Below are 22741 nucleotides of genomic sequence, written 5' to 3' on the forward strand. Positions count from 1 at the left end.
CACCGCTAACAAGCACCGACCACTCAAAAACTAACTCGGTGCTGACTTACAGGAAATTAGATAACGAGTATGCCTCGTCGAATCAGGGATTGTCTTGAGAATAGAGGCAGATTCACAAATTATTATATTTGAGTTTCCATAGCAAATCACGGATTGACAGTTGGTAACTCTGCCAGTCACCATACCAGCGTGACATGACAACATCAGTACCTGTTGTTGCCATGGTTATAGCTAAGCAGTTTGATCAATCATCCGGGCGAAGGAAACATGTGATTGGCCCATTTTGTGAATAGGGGGGTCTACAGCGTGTCCAATCAATGAACCTCAATTACACCAAAACACAATGCAAAGTAAGTGTATAATTTTATTCAAAAAGACTGTTTCGATCTAAAAACACTCTTTTTGTGTAAATTAGGTAGGAAGAACTTATATAATGTTGAAATAATATTTTGCATTTGCATTTTGCATTTTGCAATATCTAAGGCACGAACAGTTCATCAAATACTTATTAATAAACCTAAAGTTTATACAAAGCAGATGTAGCTTGGACCATTAGACTCTGTTGACTAGTATTGCATTTAAATCACACCACACAACAGTTACATCGGCTTATGTTAGTTAAAACACCATTACCTACTTCATAAGATTAGAATTTATGTCATTACTGAACCCATGTTTACTTAAGGAGCACGAGGAGCATGATACATCTTGCTATCATTCCGAGTAATTTAATTAAACATCATTGAGTACTATTGTAAGCTCTTTCAACAAGTGCATTATTTCATAAAAATGCACATAATTGGCCTCCACTATCAAGGAATAAGTTATAAAAAATCTAAATACTAATTTTATCAGAACCAAGAAAAAATGTCTTAAATGTGTTCACCATACCAGGAATCAACACTTTTTCTCAAATCAATTTTCTGTTCATTCTTCAATTTTCTCTCCTAACCCTGAATGAGTGTTTTTATTGACATGAATAGGACTAGTTTATTAAATACTGGCATCGAAATGGCATTATTTGTCAAACTGTATTTCAAATTCGTAATTTTCTACAAATATTTGATGAAAATCTGTATTTTTTATGAACACTGTTTGTTTGAATTCATTCTTTGTTTAGCATACTAAACCATCGTTTGTCTTCTTGTGATTACCTCCCTTGCATAGCGAATTTGATACTCTGTGTGTGTCTACAGTAAATGAGCTCAGTTGCCTGTTGAGGTCTCTTTCTGCTCGTGGTAAAACATCCCTACAATCGTTTTCTCATCATGGAGAAAAATTTTTGAAAACATTGTCATACATTTCATTGTCGAAATCAAAACAACTCAACATCTATCAAGATATAAAAACATTTTCCAAATTTTCGTAAATGACGTCTGCCGCTACAATGTAAACGACCAAATCCTTTTCACATCTATAAGAAATCAATTCATCAGATGCCATTATTTCTCGATAAACACTCTTGTGAAAACAACGCTATCTTGAATACTAAAAAATAAATACAGCTCTTGGTCAGATTATATATTTAGGATAAAAAAGTCAAGTTGTCTTAAAGTTTAATAAAATCCTGTCCACCGCGCGAAAAAAAATCCCTTACATTTCTCTCTTCGTGTCTCTTTACTAATCCGTATAATACGGAATAAAAGCAACAAAACCTGTCCATATCCATAGGAAACTTCTGGATATGTAGAGTCGACTGCACAAACCGAGTTTTGTTCGATAATCCAATATGTTCAACCTTCTAAAATCTGGTTAGTGGTTAGCTAGAAAAGAAATACATCAGTTATGAGTTCAAACAAATATTCTTCATCACACTTAAATATGGGGTTAGTTTCAAATTTTGTGGTGCAAGTTGTTGTAGTATTGTTTAGGCACACAGTAGTGTGCTGTACCAAAGTGTAGCAAAGTGACACTAACTTCAGTAATTATTTAAAAACAAATTTGTATCTCTGAATAGGTTTATGCGTTTATATTGATGACCACTTTCAACACTGTCATTTTAATAAATATACGATTTCAAAAGAAATGCGACTTAAAATTAAGGCATAAATACTTAAAGCTAGGTTCTTCACCAAGGTGATGTTGGAGTTTGAAACACTGGAGCTTGCTGCCTCGTGGTGAACCGAAACCATACACGTTATTGGCACATCAATCGAAAATGAAATGATGAATATTGCCTCCTTGATAATTATATTTTTTATATATTTTAAATTTTTTAATCATGTTCATTTAAAGAATATGAGTTGCAAACAAATCTTGCTATCATTTCCTGTTAATAGATAAACACTATCACAGGTTTTACAGTAAGTTCTTTTAACAGTTGCATTCACAAAAATACATATGGCTAGCCTTCACTACCAATGGATAAGTTATGTTATTGTTTTTGTTTGTTAAGACGTTTTGTTTGTTTGTTTGTTGCATATATTTTTTCAATTTACCATTACAATTTTCTCTTCTAGCCTTGAAGGGTGCTTCAATTTAAATGAATGGGATGAGGCAGTTCTATATTGGCATCCAAATGTTTGCAAATTAATTATTTGTTAAATTATACTTTCAATAGATATTTTCCTAAAATATTTAATGGCGATCGGTATGTTTAAAACAATATGAACACTGTTTGGTTGAATTCAGTTTTTGTTTAACATATTAAACCATTGCTTGTGATCTTTTGATTATCTCCCTTGGATTGTGGACTTGATACACATTCAGTTAGTGTGTCCACAGTAAAGGCGCTCAGATGCCTGTTGAGGCTTCTTTCTGCTTGTGGTGAAACATTGCCTTAGTCGTTCTCTCATTAAGGAGGTAAACCTTCCACCAAATACCATGCATTCCATGATCTAACTCAAAACATAGCTCAACATCCAAAACATAAAAATAACTTCAAGATGTAGTTAAAAATATGAAGTTACAACATAAACGACAAAACTCTTTCCACATCTTTAAGGAATCCCGATTGTACAATTCCAATGATAAAATGGATATGTGTCTGTTTGTTTGTTGCATAACTGCAGATTTATGACAATTGTAACAATTGAGTGTGGACTATACAATACAGTGACAACATGAGATACGGTGACAGAGGACGCATTTATGAATCATCATCAAACAGTAATGATTGCAGGTGTTCATGAAAAGGTAAGCACTCTTAAGGCAAGTCAGTTGTTCGCTTGAACTTATGGTACAAATTAAAATAGGGAATTGCAGTATACATCATTTTTGTCAGTGATACATTAAATTTTGAAATGTTCTCTGCATGTCCATCATAATACATTTTGAAAGTTTTTTCTCCTTGATATATTCACACCTAATTTTCTAAAGAAGTCTTTCTCTTATTATTCATGGTGAAAATAAAACTACGAGACCAAATAGGACATTAAACAGAAACGCAGGAACTTTAAATTGATTTAGCTATAAGGCCATATTTCTATTGTCCATGGTTCACGAACACTTACAGAACTCTATTTTAGAAAAAAAGAGTGCCCATAGTGCTGTGTACATTTAACACAAAAACTGTATTATCATACGTTATCAATACACAATGCATTAAAAAGTGGTCAAGTGTTGTAACCTACCTTATAGATGGATGTAGTGATTAAGTACGTTAAATGGACCGAATCCAATGCTTTTGTCTTTTTACAAGTCGGTAAGTAAGTAAAGAAGCATACGACTTTATGAATAACACCGTCTGTGTTTGCACTGAGTAACATGTATATATAGATTCTTACGGCGTTATCAAGCTATAACCAGGTGATGACATGTATGCAGATATTATTATGTAGTACAAAGCAGCAAATAAACATTAACAACAATAGGTGACATCAAGTAGCACATGTATCGAGCTAAGAGTAACTACAACATACATAGGTATGTAAACATACAGCATATAAACAATGGTAACTATATGTAAATGAAAGCAACTAACACATTACGTATGTGATGACAGGCATGCAGACATTATTATATGGCACAAAGCAACAGATAAACATTAACAACAACCGGTAAACAAGTAGCACATGTATCAAGCTAGAAGTAATTACAACCAGGTATGGAAACATACAGCATATAAAGAATGGTAACTATATGTAAATGAAAACAAGTATCACTTTTGTCGAGCTAAAAGTGGCTGAGTGAGTGAATACAAGTTTATAGTCACATCGGTAATTTTTCAGCTAAAAAATCGTGGCTAAAAGTGTCTACCCGCAGGTGAGGACACAACAAAAGTAGTATGTAGTGACAAGGAATATATAAACAATAGTAACAATATGTAGATGATAACAAGTAGCACATAGCAGGTGGAGTGTACAGAGCCAGGACAAATATAAATATAAACAAGCTCACTATATGCTAACGTTGATGGGAACGTCGCTCTATGGAATACGTCAAGAAATTGTTAGCCAGGACGTCATGTGTTTAGTTTGTTGTGAAAGCAATCATGCAAATGAACAACAATGTAAACGCTGACGGTGTCCTAGTCATGGGACTTGACGACAACGACTCAGGTGATATTTGATTCATTGTTTGAGTGAGTGAGTTGAGTCTGACGCCGTACTCAGCGATATTCCAGCTATATAGCGGTGGTCTGTTAATAATCGAGCCTGGGCCAGACAATACAGAGATCAACAGCATGAGCATCGGCCTGGACAGTTGGGAACCGTTGTCAACCAAGTCAGCAAGCCCAACCTCCCGATCCCGTTAGTCGCCTCTTACGACATGCATGGATTACTGAAGAACAATATTCTAATACGGACCTTCACGGGTGGTATTCGATTGTGGCTCAGTATGGTACCACATAACACTGATTTATGGAAACTGACACAGGCAGGGTGACAATTCAGTATAAATGATCCGGTGATGAGGTGTAAGAAGGACAAATAGCGTTATGTAGATAACGGCGATCAAATCTTGAAGGATAGGACATATCACCTCAACTTGGTAATAAATCTGCCGATTTTAATGTTATTCGGAAAGCTCTTGCCCCGAATCAGTCACAGGGACACATATATGTGCTTTTAATAAATTATCACAGAAAACATTATAGAATTAAGACACATGAATTTCCAACAAACCACCTGTTCCCATCATCCTAGGTATCTCCATGGTATACGTTCCGATTAATCTCCCCCATACAATGGATACATTTACGGGTATGATACATTTATTGCCTCCCTTGGTTGGGTTTTCGTCCAATCAGGTGTCTACGGTGGGATGTAGGAGATATCGAGGATGTGTTCCCATCGGTATTAACAGATCTCTCACATATGGACCGCAGCGGCAAAGGCCCAGTTCACCTTATACACATCACGGGAATTTTTCTACATTATGGTTTTGATTTATGGTAATATTGTGCTGATCTGAATATTTCAGAAACTACTACACATTTCTCTCGGTCACGACATATACCTCTGTCAGCAACTTTCAACTTCTCAGGAAGGGGTCATCTGTTCATTTATCACATCACCATTACATTTTGTTAGATTCGCTTTCCTTTCTTGTTCGTTGAGGTGTACGGGTCCTTGCCCCACTGCCCTTCTTCTCTGATGACGGCCGTTTTACCAATGCAGGCTGTTGGTCAAGGGTTTTGACGAGTTGTCTTTTTCGTATCTTGGCCAAAATGTCCCCCAAAATTGTCTCTGCATGTTAGAAATTACCCTCAAATAATGAAGTCCAACATTCAAACTCTAAAAGCCGACTGTATTAAATACTTTAATGTATTAATAAAATCATCATGCCTTATATGAAACAATCAATATCAGAATCAAATTCCATTAACTCCGCGGCAGTATTAAATTAGAGATGACCAAAGTGGTATATGTTAGATGAAAAATGATGAACACATATATTTACCCATAGGTTCTCCCAATCTACCCTTGCGGAGTTCTCTCAGGAACGCCAGCTCAAGAAGCTTCTCTGGGTTCTGGGCCAGTTGTTCCTTCTCGGGATCCGAGAAACAGAGCATATTCTTAAGTCTAGTCCTCTCCTTGCCTGTCAAGCTGTGATTAGTCATGCTGGCTAGACGTGACTGAAGGTCAGGAGGAAGGGCAATCTCCTGGGGAGCTAGAAAACATAAAGCAGTGATAATTGCACGTGAGAGACTGAATACAATAGCCACTTATTCAACATTATTGATACAAAGATGCTTTGCAAGATAGATATTATATACTGACCACTGGGTCCGATTTACACGTTCTCACAGTGGACCTACATGCATGTATTATCCAAATGTAAAAATGTGCACAGTAAAATAGTAGCTGAAGGTGTCTACCTGGGTATATTCGTTGAACCACCTGTAGTCCTATCATACTACTGACTGCATGCGTATAAGACTCTTCCTGGTGTTGTTTGATGGCGTTGTTTCTAGTCTGTTTCTGAATTGCCAAAACGTCCTGCAGGAAAGTTGAGGATGCACCAGCTATGTCACTGGATGCCCTCAGATTTGCATTCATTTCTGCTTGTTCTTCCACCTCCTCTGAGAGCATCATGATAATATCCTGCATTTTCTGAAATCTCTCTTCATGTAATGTGTCGTCAATTATCGTCTTTGTATCCAGCAGTTTGTTTAACAAATCTGTATCACAGCGTTGCTTCGCTTGAGACAATAGCTGTCTGAAAAGACTAGATGCACTGGATGACTTTAATGACCCAACCGTGCCATTGGCAGTCTTCTTGGGAGTCATCGTTTTCAGCACATCCACCATCCTGAGAAAAAGGTTTTTGTACAGTTCATACTGTTGATGTAATTGGTGTATGTCCACATCCTCTTCTCCACCTCGTAGGACCTGATCTACTGTAGTTTCCTCTTCCGATCTATCTAGTTCCTCCAGAAGATCTACCAGTTTCTCATCTCTTTCTTCTAGCTGCTTCTGAAGACTCTGCTCACGTTCGAGCAGGTGTTTCAGATGGTCGAACATAGGTTTGTGGTCCTTTTCCTGAGTTGGGGCGATCTCTGTAGTAGTTGCAGTATATAGTGAATATTTTCAACTACAAGTATATGTGGTCCAAAACAAGTCTTCATATAAATGCACTGCTAAAACGGCTTTAATCATCATCTGATCTACATATATACACATGCACAAAAGTTAAGCGCCACCCACTATTTTGTGATCTGCTGCTTTGGATACTCAATGGTAATAATCATAAAGAGACCTATGTCTGTCATTGACGTCATTGGTTCGATCATTTTTGGCAACTAAAAGGGTGAGGACGCTGCTGATGACGACCCATTTGCCTTGCAATGACCCTGCATGACATGCCAGCATCTTTCATGCCCATCACCTGCCATCTCTCGGCGTAACTTCAGTTAAAATGAAAGGAGAATCTCACAACAGACCGGGGAAACCATGTGTGTGAAACTTGATTTTCAAGATTCAGATAGTGGGGAAATTGAGTTGCACGTGCAGACCATCTTAGGTTAAAAAATCTGTGGAAGACTAACTCAGTCATAAACATTTATAGTTCGTATTTCTGATCTTCAGTGGTGAAATCAAGACACTATGAAAATAGTGGCGCTTAACTTTTGTGCATGTGTATAGATTCAACGGAGAAAAATGAATGAAAAGATTTGATTTTATCTTTCTTCCAAGTCAAGTAATAATCTGATACTGTATATGTTTAGTAGGATCATTCATATTTCATCAGCCCGTGAAGAATCTGGTTAGAGTTCCACTTCAGTAACCCATGCGTGTCGTAAGAGGCGACTAACGGGATCGGGTGATCAGACTCGCTGTCTTTGTTGACACATGTCATCGTATCCCAGTTACGTAAAGATGCGCGTGCTGCTGATCACTGGATTGTCTGGTCCAGACTCGATTACTTACAAACCGACGCCATATAGCTGAATATTGCTGAGAGTGGCGTTAAAGTATAACACAAATACCAACCAATGATTGGATCATTAAAAGTAAAGGATTGTCTTACCTGACAGGCGTAATTCAGTGTCATGTATTTCCACATGGACAGATAAATGAACCAGTGATATCTCCTGAGATATAGTGATGAAGCTATTGACATCCTTTTCTCGCACCATGAACGTAAACAGGAGACTATCTGCAGGTTCGATACCCTTGATGAAGACAAACGTTGGTGGTATACACAAGATATCGGCAACCTCTGCTCGGAGACGTTCTGCTTGTGAATGTGTTAGCTGGTCAATGCCACCTTCAATGTGGTGCTTAACATATTTGTATCCGTTTTCTGCAATGAAGATCATGATTACTCATTTGTTGAACATTCAGCAACGATTCAAAATGTTTTCATGTGAACGTTTAAGTGAGTTAGTGAGTGAGTTTAATTTTACGTCGCTTTTAGGAACATTCCAGCAATATCACAGCAATATCACAACAATATCACAGCAATATCACAAAATAACAAAAATGGGCATCACGCATTGCATCCATATGGGGAATCGAACCCAGTTTCACTGGATGACGAGCGATTGCTTTACAACTACCTCACCGCCTCTGAACTTTCAGAAAAGATATGATGTGGCATCGTTATTTGATTTTTTTATTCATTTTATTTTTTCGTTGCCATACAGTCATCACTGAAAATCACAAAAAAACACGTATTTTTCTCCTTGTAAAATCACTATAGATTCGTCTCCGAGTTTGTTCTTATTAGGTACTGAAAAAGAAATATCCTACCATATGACCGGTAAAGACGAAGGAAACTCAACCCCCATAATTAACATTCTTTTACCTCAAAAGTAAACAATAACATAGAGGTTAACACAACTTTGAAGATTCTGTTACCTTTCGGTATGCACTTACCGAAACAAATCATCAAAAATGACAATTCAGCCTAATACAAATAATAAACTTGAAAAAAGCCCTCGAGTTCAAACGATTGACTAATTTGACGACAATATGCACTGCGCAACTTCTATTACTGGCCACATGCAATTTGAAATTAACACCTATCGGGCTTATAAGACAAGGAGCTGGCTAAGCTTATCGGCAAATGAACCAGTGGCCAATGAAAATACGTGAGTGAGGGAGTCTAGTTTTACGCCACACTCAGCAACATTCCAGCTATACGGCGGCCGTCTGTAAATGATCAAGTCTGGACCAGTCAATCCATTTAATCAACAACATGAACATCGATCTGCGCAATTGGGAACCGATGACATGTGTCAACCAAGTCAGCGAGCCTGACCAGCCGATCCCGTTAGTCGCCTCTTACGACAAGCATAGTCGCCTTTCATGGCAAGTATGGGTTGCTGAAGGCCTATTCTACCCCGGGACCTTCACGGATCGTCACGGGTCGGCCAATGAAAAGGCTTCGTTACACTTGAGTGCACACTCACTTTCTCTGACTAGGTTCGGTATGGCGGCTGCTTCAAGGGAGGTCAACCCAAGTAGAAAATATTTTGTTTATTATTTTTTTTCTTATTCAGCAATGCATTTTATATATCATGAATAAGTGATAACTGTGTTTTAATTATGTTTGAATTTTTTGTTGCATGTGACCTTTAAAGTGTTGCAAAATGTTTACGATTATAATGACATCCAAAACATTATGTTTCCATGTCAATCTGAATACATGAATCTTTTTGAATACCTTAAAATGGTTTATTGGTTTACAAAATCCGAGAAATAAAGCTAATGTAATGCATAATGCATAAGAAAGTATTTGCTTTAGCACCAAGACCACAATGATGAACAGTGTTACAGTTTCAAAAATTCTTCCGACCAAATAACTGGTTTGGAAGATTTTAGTGTGATACGTTTATAAATCTGTCGCTGAGTTTGAAACCTTCATAAGTGAGTTAATCAATAGTAATTGGTTATGCAATTCCATATGGTGTGAGACAATGGATGTTTCAATATACAATATATCACTACTACAGCTTCATGGGACCCGTGACGATCCTGGGAAGAACTGGTTTTCAATGACCCATGCTTGTCGTAAGCAAGCGACTGACTGGATCGGGTGGTCAGACTCGCTGGCGTGGTTGACACATGGCATTGTATCCCAATTGTGTAGACCGAAACTGCAGTGGATCACTGGATTCCCTGTTCAGGCTCGAGTATTTACAGACGGCAACCAAATAGCTGGAACATTGCTGAGTGCGGCGTTAAACAACAAACCAATTACAGGTAACAATTTGCAGTAGTAAAAGGAGACAGAAGAAAGGTGAATTCCATCAATTAAATTACGTTAACTATCTATGAAGTACATGCACTGACCTGGTTGCTCACTAGGTGTGAAGAAATGAATCGGTCTGTTGCGGCTTTCTAAACAAAACTGTCGAACTTTGGAATTCAGGTCCAAACGGTCAACCTTCCTGACCAGTGCTTGCAGGAAGTGCAGATTATATGCATTAATGCGGCCAGTGTTCATCAGCTGTTTGAATAGTTTCATTGGCGTGTTAATCTTCTCCATCGCAGCTTTATGAAAGCCTGGTTCACCTAAAATTGCGAATGAGCACGCATGCTGTGATTGAATTCGACATATAAATAGCATAACGCGATAACCTTTACATATGTACCAATGAAATTAACTTATATGCACATATATTGTCACATGATGTTTTAAATGCTATGAATCACTTTTAAGGTTAAATATAGATCACAATCGTACTCTTGTAATTAAGATCAGTTACTATTTCGTTACAAATGTGAATTAGTGAGTTTGAGTTTTACGTCGCTTTCAGAAATATCACGGTGAGGGACACCATTCATGGGCTTCACATATTGTACCCACGTGGGGAACTGAAAACGGGTCTTCGACGTGACGAGCGAACGCTTTGACCACAAGGCCACCACACCGCCCTCTCAGCCCCGCGAGTCCTTAAAGGGTTCTGAAATTATGTTAGATACACCGTTGTCGGGATAGTAACATCATGATAAAATGGATCAGATATTTCACTTCGTTTGTCTTGTATTTGCAGTCTTGTTTCGATACTATATTATCAGCTTTTAATGGGATCAAATATTTTGCAATCAATTCATGTGTTAAATATAAGTATCATCAATATCATTTACGTGCATTTCATCACCAACCAGAAATTATGGACAGATTCAGTCATCCTCGTTATAGTGACTTCTTTGGCATCACAAAGTGAGCATAGATGTTACAGTGACTTCTTTTCATCCTAAAGTGAGCATAGCTTGTCACTCATGTTAGAGTGGCTTCACTGGCATCGCAAGGTGTGCAATGTCAGTCATCGATGTTAGAGTAACTTGTTTGGCATCAGAAGGTGGACATAGCTAATGTTCAATGTTAGAGTCACGTCTTTAGATATACACTGCCAGTCTGTCTTGTTAGAGTGGTTTCTTTGACATCAAAAAGTGGACATAGCCCATCTTTAAGGTTAGAGTCACTTCTGTAGGTGGACATAGTCAGTCGAGTGGTTTCTTTGACATCAGAAGGTGGACATAGGCAGTCATCGATGTTAGGCATACGTCTTGGCATTAGAAGGTGGACATAGCCCATCTTCAAGGTTAGAGTCACTTCTTAAGGTGAACATAGTCAGTCTGGTTTGTTAGAGTGGTTCCTTTGGCAGAAGGTGGACATAGGCAGTCATCGATGTTAGGCATACTTCTTGGCATTAGAAGGTGGACATAGCCCATCTTCAAGGTTAGAGTCACTTCTTTAGGTGAGCATAGTCAGACTCTCTTGTTAGAATGTGATGTCTTTGGCATCAGAATATAGAGACATGACTCATCTTCAAGGTTAGAGTCACTTCTTTAGGTGAACATAGTCAGTCTCTAGTTAGAGTGGTTTCTTTGGCAGAAGGTGGACATAGGTAGTCATCGATGTTAGGCATACTTCTTTGGCATAAGAAGGTTGACATGATCAATTTTCATTCTTTAGGTGGCGATAGCATCAAGCTTACTTGTTTGGCATCAAAAGGTGGAAATAGCCCATCGTCAATGTTAGAGTCACTTCTTTAGATGGACATAGTCAGTCGCTCTGGTTAGAGTGGTTTCTCTGGCATCATGAGGTGGACATTGTCAGTTATCCCTGTTAGAGTCACTTCTTTGGCATCATAAGGTGGACATGGTCGGTAATCCCTGTTAGAGTCACTTCTTTGGCATCATACGCTGGATACAGCCAGTCATCGATGTAAGAGTGAGTTCTTTGGCATCATCGGGTGGACATATCAAAACTGATAATCATGAGTAAACTATGCCCTTACATATTTTGACAGTGTAAAATTTCTCTCAGAATAAGTTATGTGCGAGTCAGATTATATTCACCATATGACTTTTGTTGATTTTAACACCAAAAGTCAAATTATGCTATGGTTGGGTTATACTGGTAACAGAAAATGCAACATTGCTGAAAAGGATATTAAAGAATAATTCATGAAAATAGCATAGGATAGCATTCACACTGGCTAACTTAGATGTGTATATGTAATAAAATATGCTTTGACTAAGATTATCACTTTACCGTCCATGATATCCTTCATCGACTCCAAGTCGTCATCGTCCATATGTTTAGAAATATCAACCATAAAATTCTTCAGAGCCCAGTTATTTGAGAGATCACTGTTAGACAGAATGCGTTTGTCAGTCGACGGTGGTGAAGCAAGAGTAGATGATCCTGAAACAAGGTTTCTTTGTCAGTTAATGTATTTGGTTATATTTCACTCCGACGTATACTTGGCCTGTGTTGTTATTTTATGGACAGAAAGCACAAAAACTAATGATATTTGATAAAAAAAACACAGTGGAGATATTAACATTAATAAATAGTATCAAACAAAATCCGAAAGGCCTGTGCATTCTTTTCAACATGCACGTATATGTGTACGTACCATAAAGTGAGATGTGGTCTAGAGACTGATAGCATGAGTAAACAGCCAAATCGAGTGAGACCACCAGATCCAATAAGTCACCCATTACGACAAACATGTTATGCATGGGACGCCTCAACCAACAACCATAGGCTCCTAACTCGATAAAGGGGAACACATTGATGTTCACATCCTTACACACTCATACCACATTTTGGACTCTTGAATGTAGTCCAGCTTACCACTGGTAACTGCTTCTATTGCTTGATCCGCCCTCCTTGTGCTTTGTCGGTTAGGATGCTTCATCACCTCCAGGAGTTTCAGAGCTAATGGATGCAGTTCGTCTCCCTTTTCCAGAACAACTTGAAGCAGTTCCATCATCTTGTCCTTGTCCTCAATGCTGGTTATTCGTGTGACGTCATCTCTTGAGATGATCTGTTTGTCAGCCAGTGTATTGACTAACTGATCACACTGAATACTTTCTCCCAAAGTATCCATGATTTCTTGTATGATGTGTTGGCGACTTCCGTGAGTCATTGTTTCAAAGACAAATATAATGACTCACATCAAATTGAGACGTGAGTGAATTAGTGGTTCTGGAATGACAAATTCATACATCACATACATTCATTTCAATAGTAGTATGGATATTATGTGGTGTAGAGTACATATTAATATGGTGCAGAATGAATGAATGAATGAATGAATGAATGAATGAATGAATGAATGAATGAATGAATGAATGAATGAATGAATGAATGAATATTCATTTGGGTTGGTTTTTGTTGGGTTTTGTTCTGTTTTTGTTTTGTTTTGTTTTTTGGGTTTTTTGGGGGGGCCGGGTTTTTTTAAATTTTTTTTATTTTTTTAAATTTTTTTTGCAGTATACATGTTACATGGGGTGGGATCTATGCTGTATAGTGTATAACATATGTTTTTACATTGTAGTGGACGTAGTATTCTTTTGTATAGTATAGTGTATGTTACACATTGTGTAGTGTGCCTGTTACATGGAGTAGGGCCCATTCTGTGCAGTGTATAACATACGTTCTACATGATAGTGTACGTGATATTCATTTGTATAGCATATAGTGTATAATGCATGTTCTACATTATCATGTACGTGATATTCTTTTGTATAGTATATAGTGTATAATACATGTTCTACATTATCATGTACGTGATATTCTTTTGTATAGTATAGCGTATAATGCATGTTCTACATTATCATGAACGTGATATTCATTTGTATAGCATGTAGTGTATAATACATGTTCTACATTATCATGTACGTGATATTCTTTTGTATAGTATAGTGTATAATACATGTTCTACATTATCATGTACGTGATATTCATTTGTATAGTATATAGTGTATAATACATGTTCTACATTATCGTGTACGTGATATTCTTTTGTATAGTATAGTGTATAATACATGTTCTACATTATCATGTACGTGATATTCTTTTGTATAGTATAGTGTATAATACATGTTCTACATTATCATGTACGTGATATTCTTTTGTATAGTATAGTGTATAATACATGTTCTACATTATCATGTACGTGATATTCATTTGTATAGTATAGTGTATAATACACGTTCTACATTATCGTGTACGTGATATTCTTTTGTATAGCCTATAGTGTATAATACATGTTCTACATTATCATGAACGTGATATTCTTTTGTATAGTATAGTGTATAATACATGTTCTACATTATCATGTACGTGATATTCTTTTGTATAGTATAGTGTATAATACATGTTCTACATTATCATGTACGTGATATTCTTTTGTATAGCATATAGTGTATAATACATGTTCTACATTATCATGAACGTGATATTCATTTGTATAGCATATAGTGTATAATACATGTTCTACATTATCATGTACGTGATATTCTTTTGTATAGCATATAGTGTATAATACATGTTCTACATTATCATGTACGTGATATTCTTTTGTATAGTATAGTGTATAATACATGTTCTACATTATCATGTACGTGATATTCTTATGTATAGTATATAGTGTATAATACATGTTCTACATTATCATGAACGTGATATTCTTATGTATAGTATATAGTGTATAATACATGTTCTACATTATCATGAACGTGATATTCTTTTGTATAGTATATAGTGTATAATACATGTTCTACATTATCATGTACGTGATATCCTTTTGTATAGTATATAGTGTATAATACATGTTCTACATTATCATGAACGTGATATCCTTTTGTATAGTATATAGTGTATAATACATGTTCTACATTATCATGTACGTGATATTCTTTTGTATAGTATATAGTGTATAATACATGTTCTACATTATCATGAACGTGATATTCTTTTGTATAGTATATAGTGTATAATACATGTTCTACATTATCATGTACGTGATATTCTTTTGTATAGTATATAGTGTATAATACATGTTCTACATTATCATGAACGTGATATTCTTTTGTATAGTATATAGTGTATAATACATGTTCTACATTATCATGTACGTGATATTCTTTTGTATAGTATATAGTGTATAATACATGTTCTACATTATCATGAACGTGATATTCTTTTGTATAGTATAGTGTATAATACATGTTCTACATTATCATGTACGTGATATTCTTTTGTATAGTATATAGTGTATAATACATGTTCTACATTATCATGTACGTGATATTCTTTTGTATAGCATATAGTGTATAATACATGTTCTACATTATCATGTACGTGATATTCTTTTGTATAGTATAGTGTATAATACATGTTCTACATTATCATGTACGTGATATTCTTTTGTATAGTATATAGTGTATAATACATGTTCTACATTATCATGTACGTGATATTCTTTTGTATAGCATATAGTGTATAATACACGTTCTACATTATCGTGTACGTGATATTCTTTTGTATAGCATATAGTGTATAATACATGTTCTACATTATCATGTACGTGATATTCTTTTGTATAGTATATAGTGTATAATACATGTTCTACATCATCATGTACGTGATATTCTTTTGTATAGTATAGTGTATAATACATGTTCTACATTATCATGTACGTGATATTCTTTTGTATGGTATAGTGTATAATACATGTTCTACATTATCATGTACGTGATATTCTTTTGTATAGTATAGTGTATATGATATATTGTGTAGTGTGCCTGTTACATGGAGTCGAGCCCATTCTGTACATGTTCTGATACATGTTATATAATGCAGAATACATGTTCTACATTATAGTGTATATCATATTCATTTTACTATGTAGTGGATATGTTACATAGTGTCCGTTATATGGTACAGGATACATGTCATGTGCAGTATATAATTGCGGTGTTTATTCCACATTCAAAAAGATACTCATAAATGTATAAAAGTAAAAACACTGTAAAAAGTGGCCCTTTAAAAGTGATACCCCGACACTGTTTTAATTCCGGCAGAAATCGGTTCCATGGCAGCATGTGTTTATACCGCAGATGTTATGAGCGTAACACAGATGCCCTTAAGAACATCATTTTACTGTATTGCTGATGGCCTATTTACGAACAAGATCGATTATTTCAGCTCTATTACCATTCAATCAATACAATGTGATCGAGAGGTACAAAATGAAAAGAATAGCGAATCGACGTCTGTACCACGTGTTGTGAAATACAAATCTGTACATGCATCTGTTATGCAATAAGCAATGCATTACTGAATAGATATTTAAAAAAAACAAGGAACTTTTGAATGGTTCTGAACACATTTTCCTATTTCATACATTATGATATATTTCACTGCCCAGTGCCAATCTTACGCGTTTTGTTCGCAACGGCTGCCTGTTTTTGTGTACAGAACAACAACTGAAATTTGCCCCTGACAATAGGCATGCGCAGAAACGACATACTTGAAAAGATGGTGTTGTTCCTGTTTCATTTTAATCGTCCTCCAGATATTGGTTTTAAATTTCAAATATTTCACGAAGTCCTACATTTAAAAGAAGTTCGTATACGAATTCCTTTGTGTGTACATAGACATTGTGAAATTTGAAAGATACGCTCCCATCCACGTCATACAGGTTAGTATCGGTCATGATGACATTGTGAAATAAAGACTTCTGACTCTGCCCTATCAGGCCATGCATTAACAATAAATCTAACTGCAAAAATATATTTCAGATGTAAACAACATATATCCGCTGTTGACTTTGCCTTTCTGAATTTACTGTAATTTCATTCAAGCAATACCAATGCTATGACCTACTTCCTTAAATGTCACCCGAACTTTTCTCAATCTAATATCAAGAATGACTATTATAGGGCCTGAAATAGACTTTAACATTGAAAGTAGTACAGAAGAAGGACTTACCTAACGGATACAGAATTTTGTTCCATAAATGTTTGCCAAAAGTGAGAAGAAGGAGTGTTGATATGGGAGAAAGGGCACAAGGCGCACTCAGCGCGCCATGATGAGATTACAGACTGCATGTGACGTCACGGTAGTTCCGAGAACTCTTTTCAGTATAGTTACCGGGAATAGTGTCTGACGGGCGAGATGTATAGATTGCATATAGCTATAACAGATGCGTGTATCCAATGGAGGGTGTGTTGTGTCGTGCTGTGTTGTATCGTTATTCATAAACAATCAATGGACAATACTGCATAACTACGCCATAGATGGTGACACTACCATACGGGAAAGCCCGTGATGTAATCGATATTTGGGTTTCCAACATCGTTTCAATTTCTGATGTAAGTGGATATGTATTTTTCAATAAAATGTTAACATTCTTTATTTTCACAGTCACTTGCCTTCCAACTTGTTCCTGTTTGATAACAATGGGATGACACGAGTCTATACAAAGAATTATAAGTAAAGTACCTTAAATAGAACAGCGCTGAAAACTTTAAACAATATTCAGTAATGTATTTGTGTGTGTGTGTGTGTGTGTGTGTGTGTGTGTGTGTGTGTGTTTTATGCCTTAAAAACAAATTCCGATCAAAGATACAATATGTCATATGGTATAAAGACGTCCGTTGGTAACCTGAACCCGCACCTCTCAATGTAGCAGGTGTCTATCTGGAATTTAATAAAAAGAATTATGGAAAAGATGATGCTGACACACATGAAAAAATACCTTTTAACTTTTTTCAGTGGTGTCTGGCCTAAATGATATGTCCGTTCCAAACAATACTAATGTTAATGTTAATCACTAATGATGGGGAGGGGCCTATGTGCACCCCCAAGCACCCCTTTTCTCCTGAAAGTTTATCTAATTATTAAACTCATGTGTTAATGATGTGTGCATTCACTCTTTCTAAAGAGTGTGCTCCCCTCCCTTTCTCAAACCGCTTCTTCCGCCCCTGCCTTGAAAGGTGATGGCGTCGAATAGAGAGTGAGTAGGTGAGTGTGTTTTACGCCACTTTTGGCAATTTCCAGCAACATCACGGCGGGAGACACCGGAAATGGGCTTCATATTGTACCCATGTGGAGAATCGAACCCGGGTCTTCGAACGCTTTAACCACTAAATAAATAAATATAGATACAATGCTTAGCTATGGCGGTTTTAATATGTGGTGTTGATAGTAGTATACAAATATCGGCCACGGTTTGGTAGCCCTGTGTATAAACCATTTACGCGACTAAGGAACGCCAAAAGGAAACTAGAAATCAAATGTCGAGATGACCTTGTTCATGTATGTATGTTGTACATGTACATATGAATGATCATCCGGTGTCACCACTGATTTCGAGTTTTCCTTTCCAGTGGGTTTTACGGCTATTTCACCATAAGATGAAAGTTGACATTCCCTACATAGGAGTAGGGTTATCATCTGTTATCTGTAAACTACCGGGCAAAAGACACTTATAAATTAATCGTTTTGCAATTTCATGCTGGCATGAAGGGTGCGGTGGGCGGGCTGCTTCAGGCGCCAGGCTGGTAATCCAGCAAGCTTGGAAGTCAACTTTTGTGTGCAGACTGTTTCAGTGTTGCCACAACCCCTAGTGTACAGTAGATGTGCACTTAAAAGAACTCATGAATGCGTTGGTATATGACCAGATGATGGCCATATGAATACGATTAATCACCCAGATGCAGGTAAAGCAACGTGCAGTAAACTTGGACAATGTACTGTGACTATGTGTCCCAGTCCACCCAGCTGTGAAGGGGTACCTCGTAGGAATGGGAAAGCCGGTGTGCCTAGTGGGTTGCAAGAAATGTAACATCCCCAGGGAGTTGAGATTGAAAATACGATGTGCCGTTGTGATGGACATCCATTGATCAAAGCGCCTTTGAGTCGTTGAACTGGATATCAACGCTATACAAAAGTTAGCATGGAAAAAAGGTTCATGAACAGCATAAAGGGACTTTGCTGTAAATCTCAGTGCACAATTGTTGCATAAATACAGAAGTGGAACAGTGCAATCGTGCATTATCAAAAAGAACATCACAGAAATGCCGAGACTTTCACTAGCCGAACGTGATTCGGACATTCGTAAGGCAAACAATGGGGGCATCGCAACATTACATTTCAAAGAGTCTTCAATAGCAGACAAGCAACCATAAACAATTTGAGCCGTTACCAACAGGCAAAATACAAGACCGTCCAAAAACGGGTAGACCAAGGGTCAATACGCCAGCTATACCCCTGAGGAACAATACACCTGAGGAACAGATTCGTCAAGGTGACGTCAACGGTGGCGATGGCCTTGAAACACCGTATGAACACACTAACCTAATACGACTCCGTATGGCTGGCATTAGAGGACACCGTCGTTGAATGGCCTTGACTCTTCAACATTGTCGACGAAGGTTACAATAGGCTCAAACTGTATATCGTGGCAGCGACGTGATTAGGAGAGAGTTCTGTTTATAGACGAGATTCGATTCAACATGTTCCGAAATGACGGGTGAGTTCGTGTTTACAGACTTTGGGTGACTCCAGGCTGTGTCCAAGAGGTGAATCCTTTGGTGGAGACGGTGTCATTGTTTGAGGTTGGTTTTGACGTCAGCAGAGTGTACGACTTTGACTGCTCAAAGGTACAGAGACCAAGTCTTGAGACCACCTGTGTTACCACGCGTGCATCAACAGCCGAGAGGTTTTATCTTGAAGCAGGACAATGCACTTCCGCTTACTGTCAGGCTCTTACAATGTCTTGCCTCAACAATGTAAACATCAACGTATTGCCAGCACGATCTCCGGATATGAATCCGACAGAGCATGTCTGGAATCATCTTCATAAACAGCTGACACAACGGCAACCTCCACAAGCACATCGATTACAGATCGAACACGTTCTCTTGTATCTGTGGCACAGAATATATGCTGATATCATCCATGAGGAGACGTGTTTTGTCACGTATCAATTCAAGGGATCGTGTCACATTGAAGGCTTGGACAGTTCCATAATGAAACTTGAAACACATCTTGTGAATGATCTGTGATTGGGTAAACACTTGATTTTCTCTTGTGCGTGATTCCATGACCAAATTATTATCAACTGGACATTCGTGATTCTGTTGGTAAATGGTTACATTTTGTGTTATAAACATTATTTCTATGATATATGTCTTAGTGTCTTCAGGTAGATTATATTTTGGATGTCCTTTTGTAGTGATGGCTGGTTACGCCGCACTGATCAATATTCCAACTATCTTGGCGGTGTTTGTAATGAATGACATACGCTAACTTTGTATTTACTGCCATCCCAATAATCCTGCCACATGACGATGGAATGTTCCCTTACAGACTATCCTGAGATCACTCAACTAGATTTGGTTTTGATTTTGATTAAAATATTTATTTTCAAAATTGCTAATCTGTAACTACCTAACCTGTGTAATGTTTCAGACATTATTAGGGTGGTGGGGTAGTCTAGTGGTTAGGGCGGTTGCTCGTCACGCCGAAGACCCGGGTTTGATTCCACTGATAGTCACAATGTGGGAAGATGATTTTTAGTGTCCCATGCCGTGATATATGCGGGAATATTGCTAAAAGCGGCCTAATGCTAAACGCATTCACTGCAGCATTATGCTTCGTGAAAATTGTTGGACAAATATATTCGTTACCCAGCTGGAACAGTTCTGATGCATTTGCCAAACCAAGCTTTAGTGGATAATTGACTATTTTGCGATAACAAACGTCTAGATAATATGTTATGTGTGTTTGGATCAATATTCGGTGTATCAACCACAACATGCATAAAACCCAGATGGTATGCTGTTTATCAAAAGCCATTTGGTGTGAAGAGCTGCCACGCTGGCAGTTCGCTAGGTCTAGGACATATCTATTATGCCTAAAATACCACAGAGATGCTATAATTGAGACATTCCATGGCACGGAGCGCCCCAACCCAATGTTCGTATACCTTCTTGTCACAGATGTTTGAAGACCTTGGGAACATGTGTTTTGGGCGTTTCAAACTTCCGTTTAAAACTTCTAGCGAACGGAACAGCAACAGGACGAAAACTTTCTTCAGAGTATCGCTACCCAGTCAAATGACCATTCTCAAAACCCGCAAAGATCCAGTTAGAACTGATCTTCAGCAACCCATGCGTATCCTATGATGCGACTATCGGGATCGGGTGACCGGGCTCGCTGACCTGGGCCTACTAACACAAAGAAATCTTAGTGCTACGACTATATTAAGCAGAATGTGGCAGAATGGGAGTTACAATCATTGTAGCGCATAAATCGCTTTGTGCAACTCAACACTGGTTGACACATGTCATTGTATGCTAAACGCCAAAAGAAACGTGACAATCCTTCCTTAATGACAGAGGTACCTATCTTCAACTGGCGTTGTGATGCGTGGACGTCCACTGCTTTGTCTGTCTGTGGTAAACCCAGTCTGTTTGTAGCGCTGAATAAGTCTTATTTACGACTTGGTGATATGATACGGTGACATCCGGGGGCGTTAGCAAAAGTATTGCATGTCAATCCCCTTCTGCAACATACCAATGACTCTCTGTCTCTCTTCATCTGTTCATCGTGGCATATTTTTCGTATTTGTGTATCATATCTCGCATCCTAGTCTCTCTTCATACCATATAGAATCATTCTACACGTGAAGTGGATTCCAATATTGCATGAATATTGCTACGTTTTGGCGATTGATATTTCTATGTATAAACAAAATGGAAAATTGTTCCTATTTTAGATGTCCCCAAACACTTTTTCACAATATCAAAGACACCTTTCACTTGTTTTCACTAATGCAAATTTCTGAAAAAGATGAATTTCACCTACATATGAATGCATTTGAGAATTGTGTTTCTTGATTTGCACAAAGCTGTGTAGTTCGTCTTTCTCGTAAACTAATGCCTCCTAACATATCTCTGTTAATTTATCAGTAATTTATAAAGGTAGCAGGACAATGTCTCTTTTGGCGTTTAGAGCATATCAATTGCATATGTAGCGGCCACAAAATTTCCGAGTCCCGTGCTGGGATTCGAACGACGGATCCTCTGATCCGAAGTCGGACGCCTTGTCCACATGACCAAAGAGGTTAACCCCGTCAGCAAGCTGACAAGGTAAGGATGTCATCTGTGGGATGACTCCACGCCCTGCTACATACTCCCCCGTCAACAGAAGGCACGTCCCAGGCCGCATAGTTGGGTACTGAGGCTTATTTTGTTCAAATTTCATATGAACGTGCTCAGACCCACGTTGGGCGCCAATGTAGCGGCCACAAAATTTCCGAGTCCCGTGCTGGGATTCGAACGACGGACCCTCTGATCCGAAGTCGGACGCCTTGTCCACATGACCAAAGAGGTTAACCCCGTCAGCAAGCTGACAAGGTAAGGATGTCATCTGTGGGATGACTCCACGCCCTGCTACACATAGATCGATGTTCGTGCCGATGGTCACTGGATTGTCTGTTCCAGACTCGATTATTCATATACCGCCGCCATATAGCTGGAATACTGCTCAGTGCGCCTTTAACCAATAAACCAACAAACAAATGACAATATTC

General features: G+C 37.8%; 1 protein-coding gene across 1 annotated transcript; it reads right to left on the reverse strand.

The window, feature by feature from the left end:
• Positions 1–351: 351 nt before the first annotated feature.
• On the reverse strand, positions 352–17257 carry LOC137286411 (uncharacterized). The gene is made up of 8 exons (XM_067818265.1): positions 17131–17257; positions 12985–13338; positions 12397–12549; positions 10185–10406; positions 7915–8190; positions 6263–6943; positions 5845–6054; positions 352–5630 (listed from the first exon to the last, which is right to left on the reverse strand). The coding sequence occupies exons 2-8, from the start codon at positions 13277–13279 to the stop codon at positions 5461–5463; spliced, it is 2007 nt and encodes a 668-aa protein (XP_067674366.1). The 5' UTR covers positions 13280–13338; positions 17131–17257; the 3' UTR covers positions 352–5460.
• Positions 17258–22741: the final 5484 nt, after the last annotated feature.

Source organism: Haliotis asinina, chromosome 6, assembly GCF_037392515.1.
Source record: "Haliotis asinina isolate JCU_RB_2024 chromosome 6, JCU_Hal_asi_v2, whole genome shotgun sequence".
Taxonomy (NCBI): Eukaryota; Metazoa; Mollusca; class Gastropoda; order Lepetellida; family Haliotidae; genus Haliotis; species Haliotis asinina.

What these genes read in the sequence shown, in the direction of transcription:
- LOC137286411 (XM_067818265.1), bottom strand. Translation starts at nt 13,279, where the DNA reads ATGACTCACGGAAGTCGCCAACACATCATACAAGAAATCATGGATACT. An exon ending in GATGAAGGATATCATGGACG is followed by an intron (nt 10,407 to 12,396) that starts GTAAAGTGATAA and finishes TCGCAATTTTAG; the next exon opens with GTGAACCAGGCTTTCATAAA. An exon ending in CACACCTAGTGAGCAACCAG is followed by an intron (nt 8,191 to 10,184) that starts GTCAGTGCATGT and finishes TCTTCATTGCAG; the next exon opens with AAAACGGATACAAATATGTT.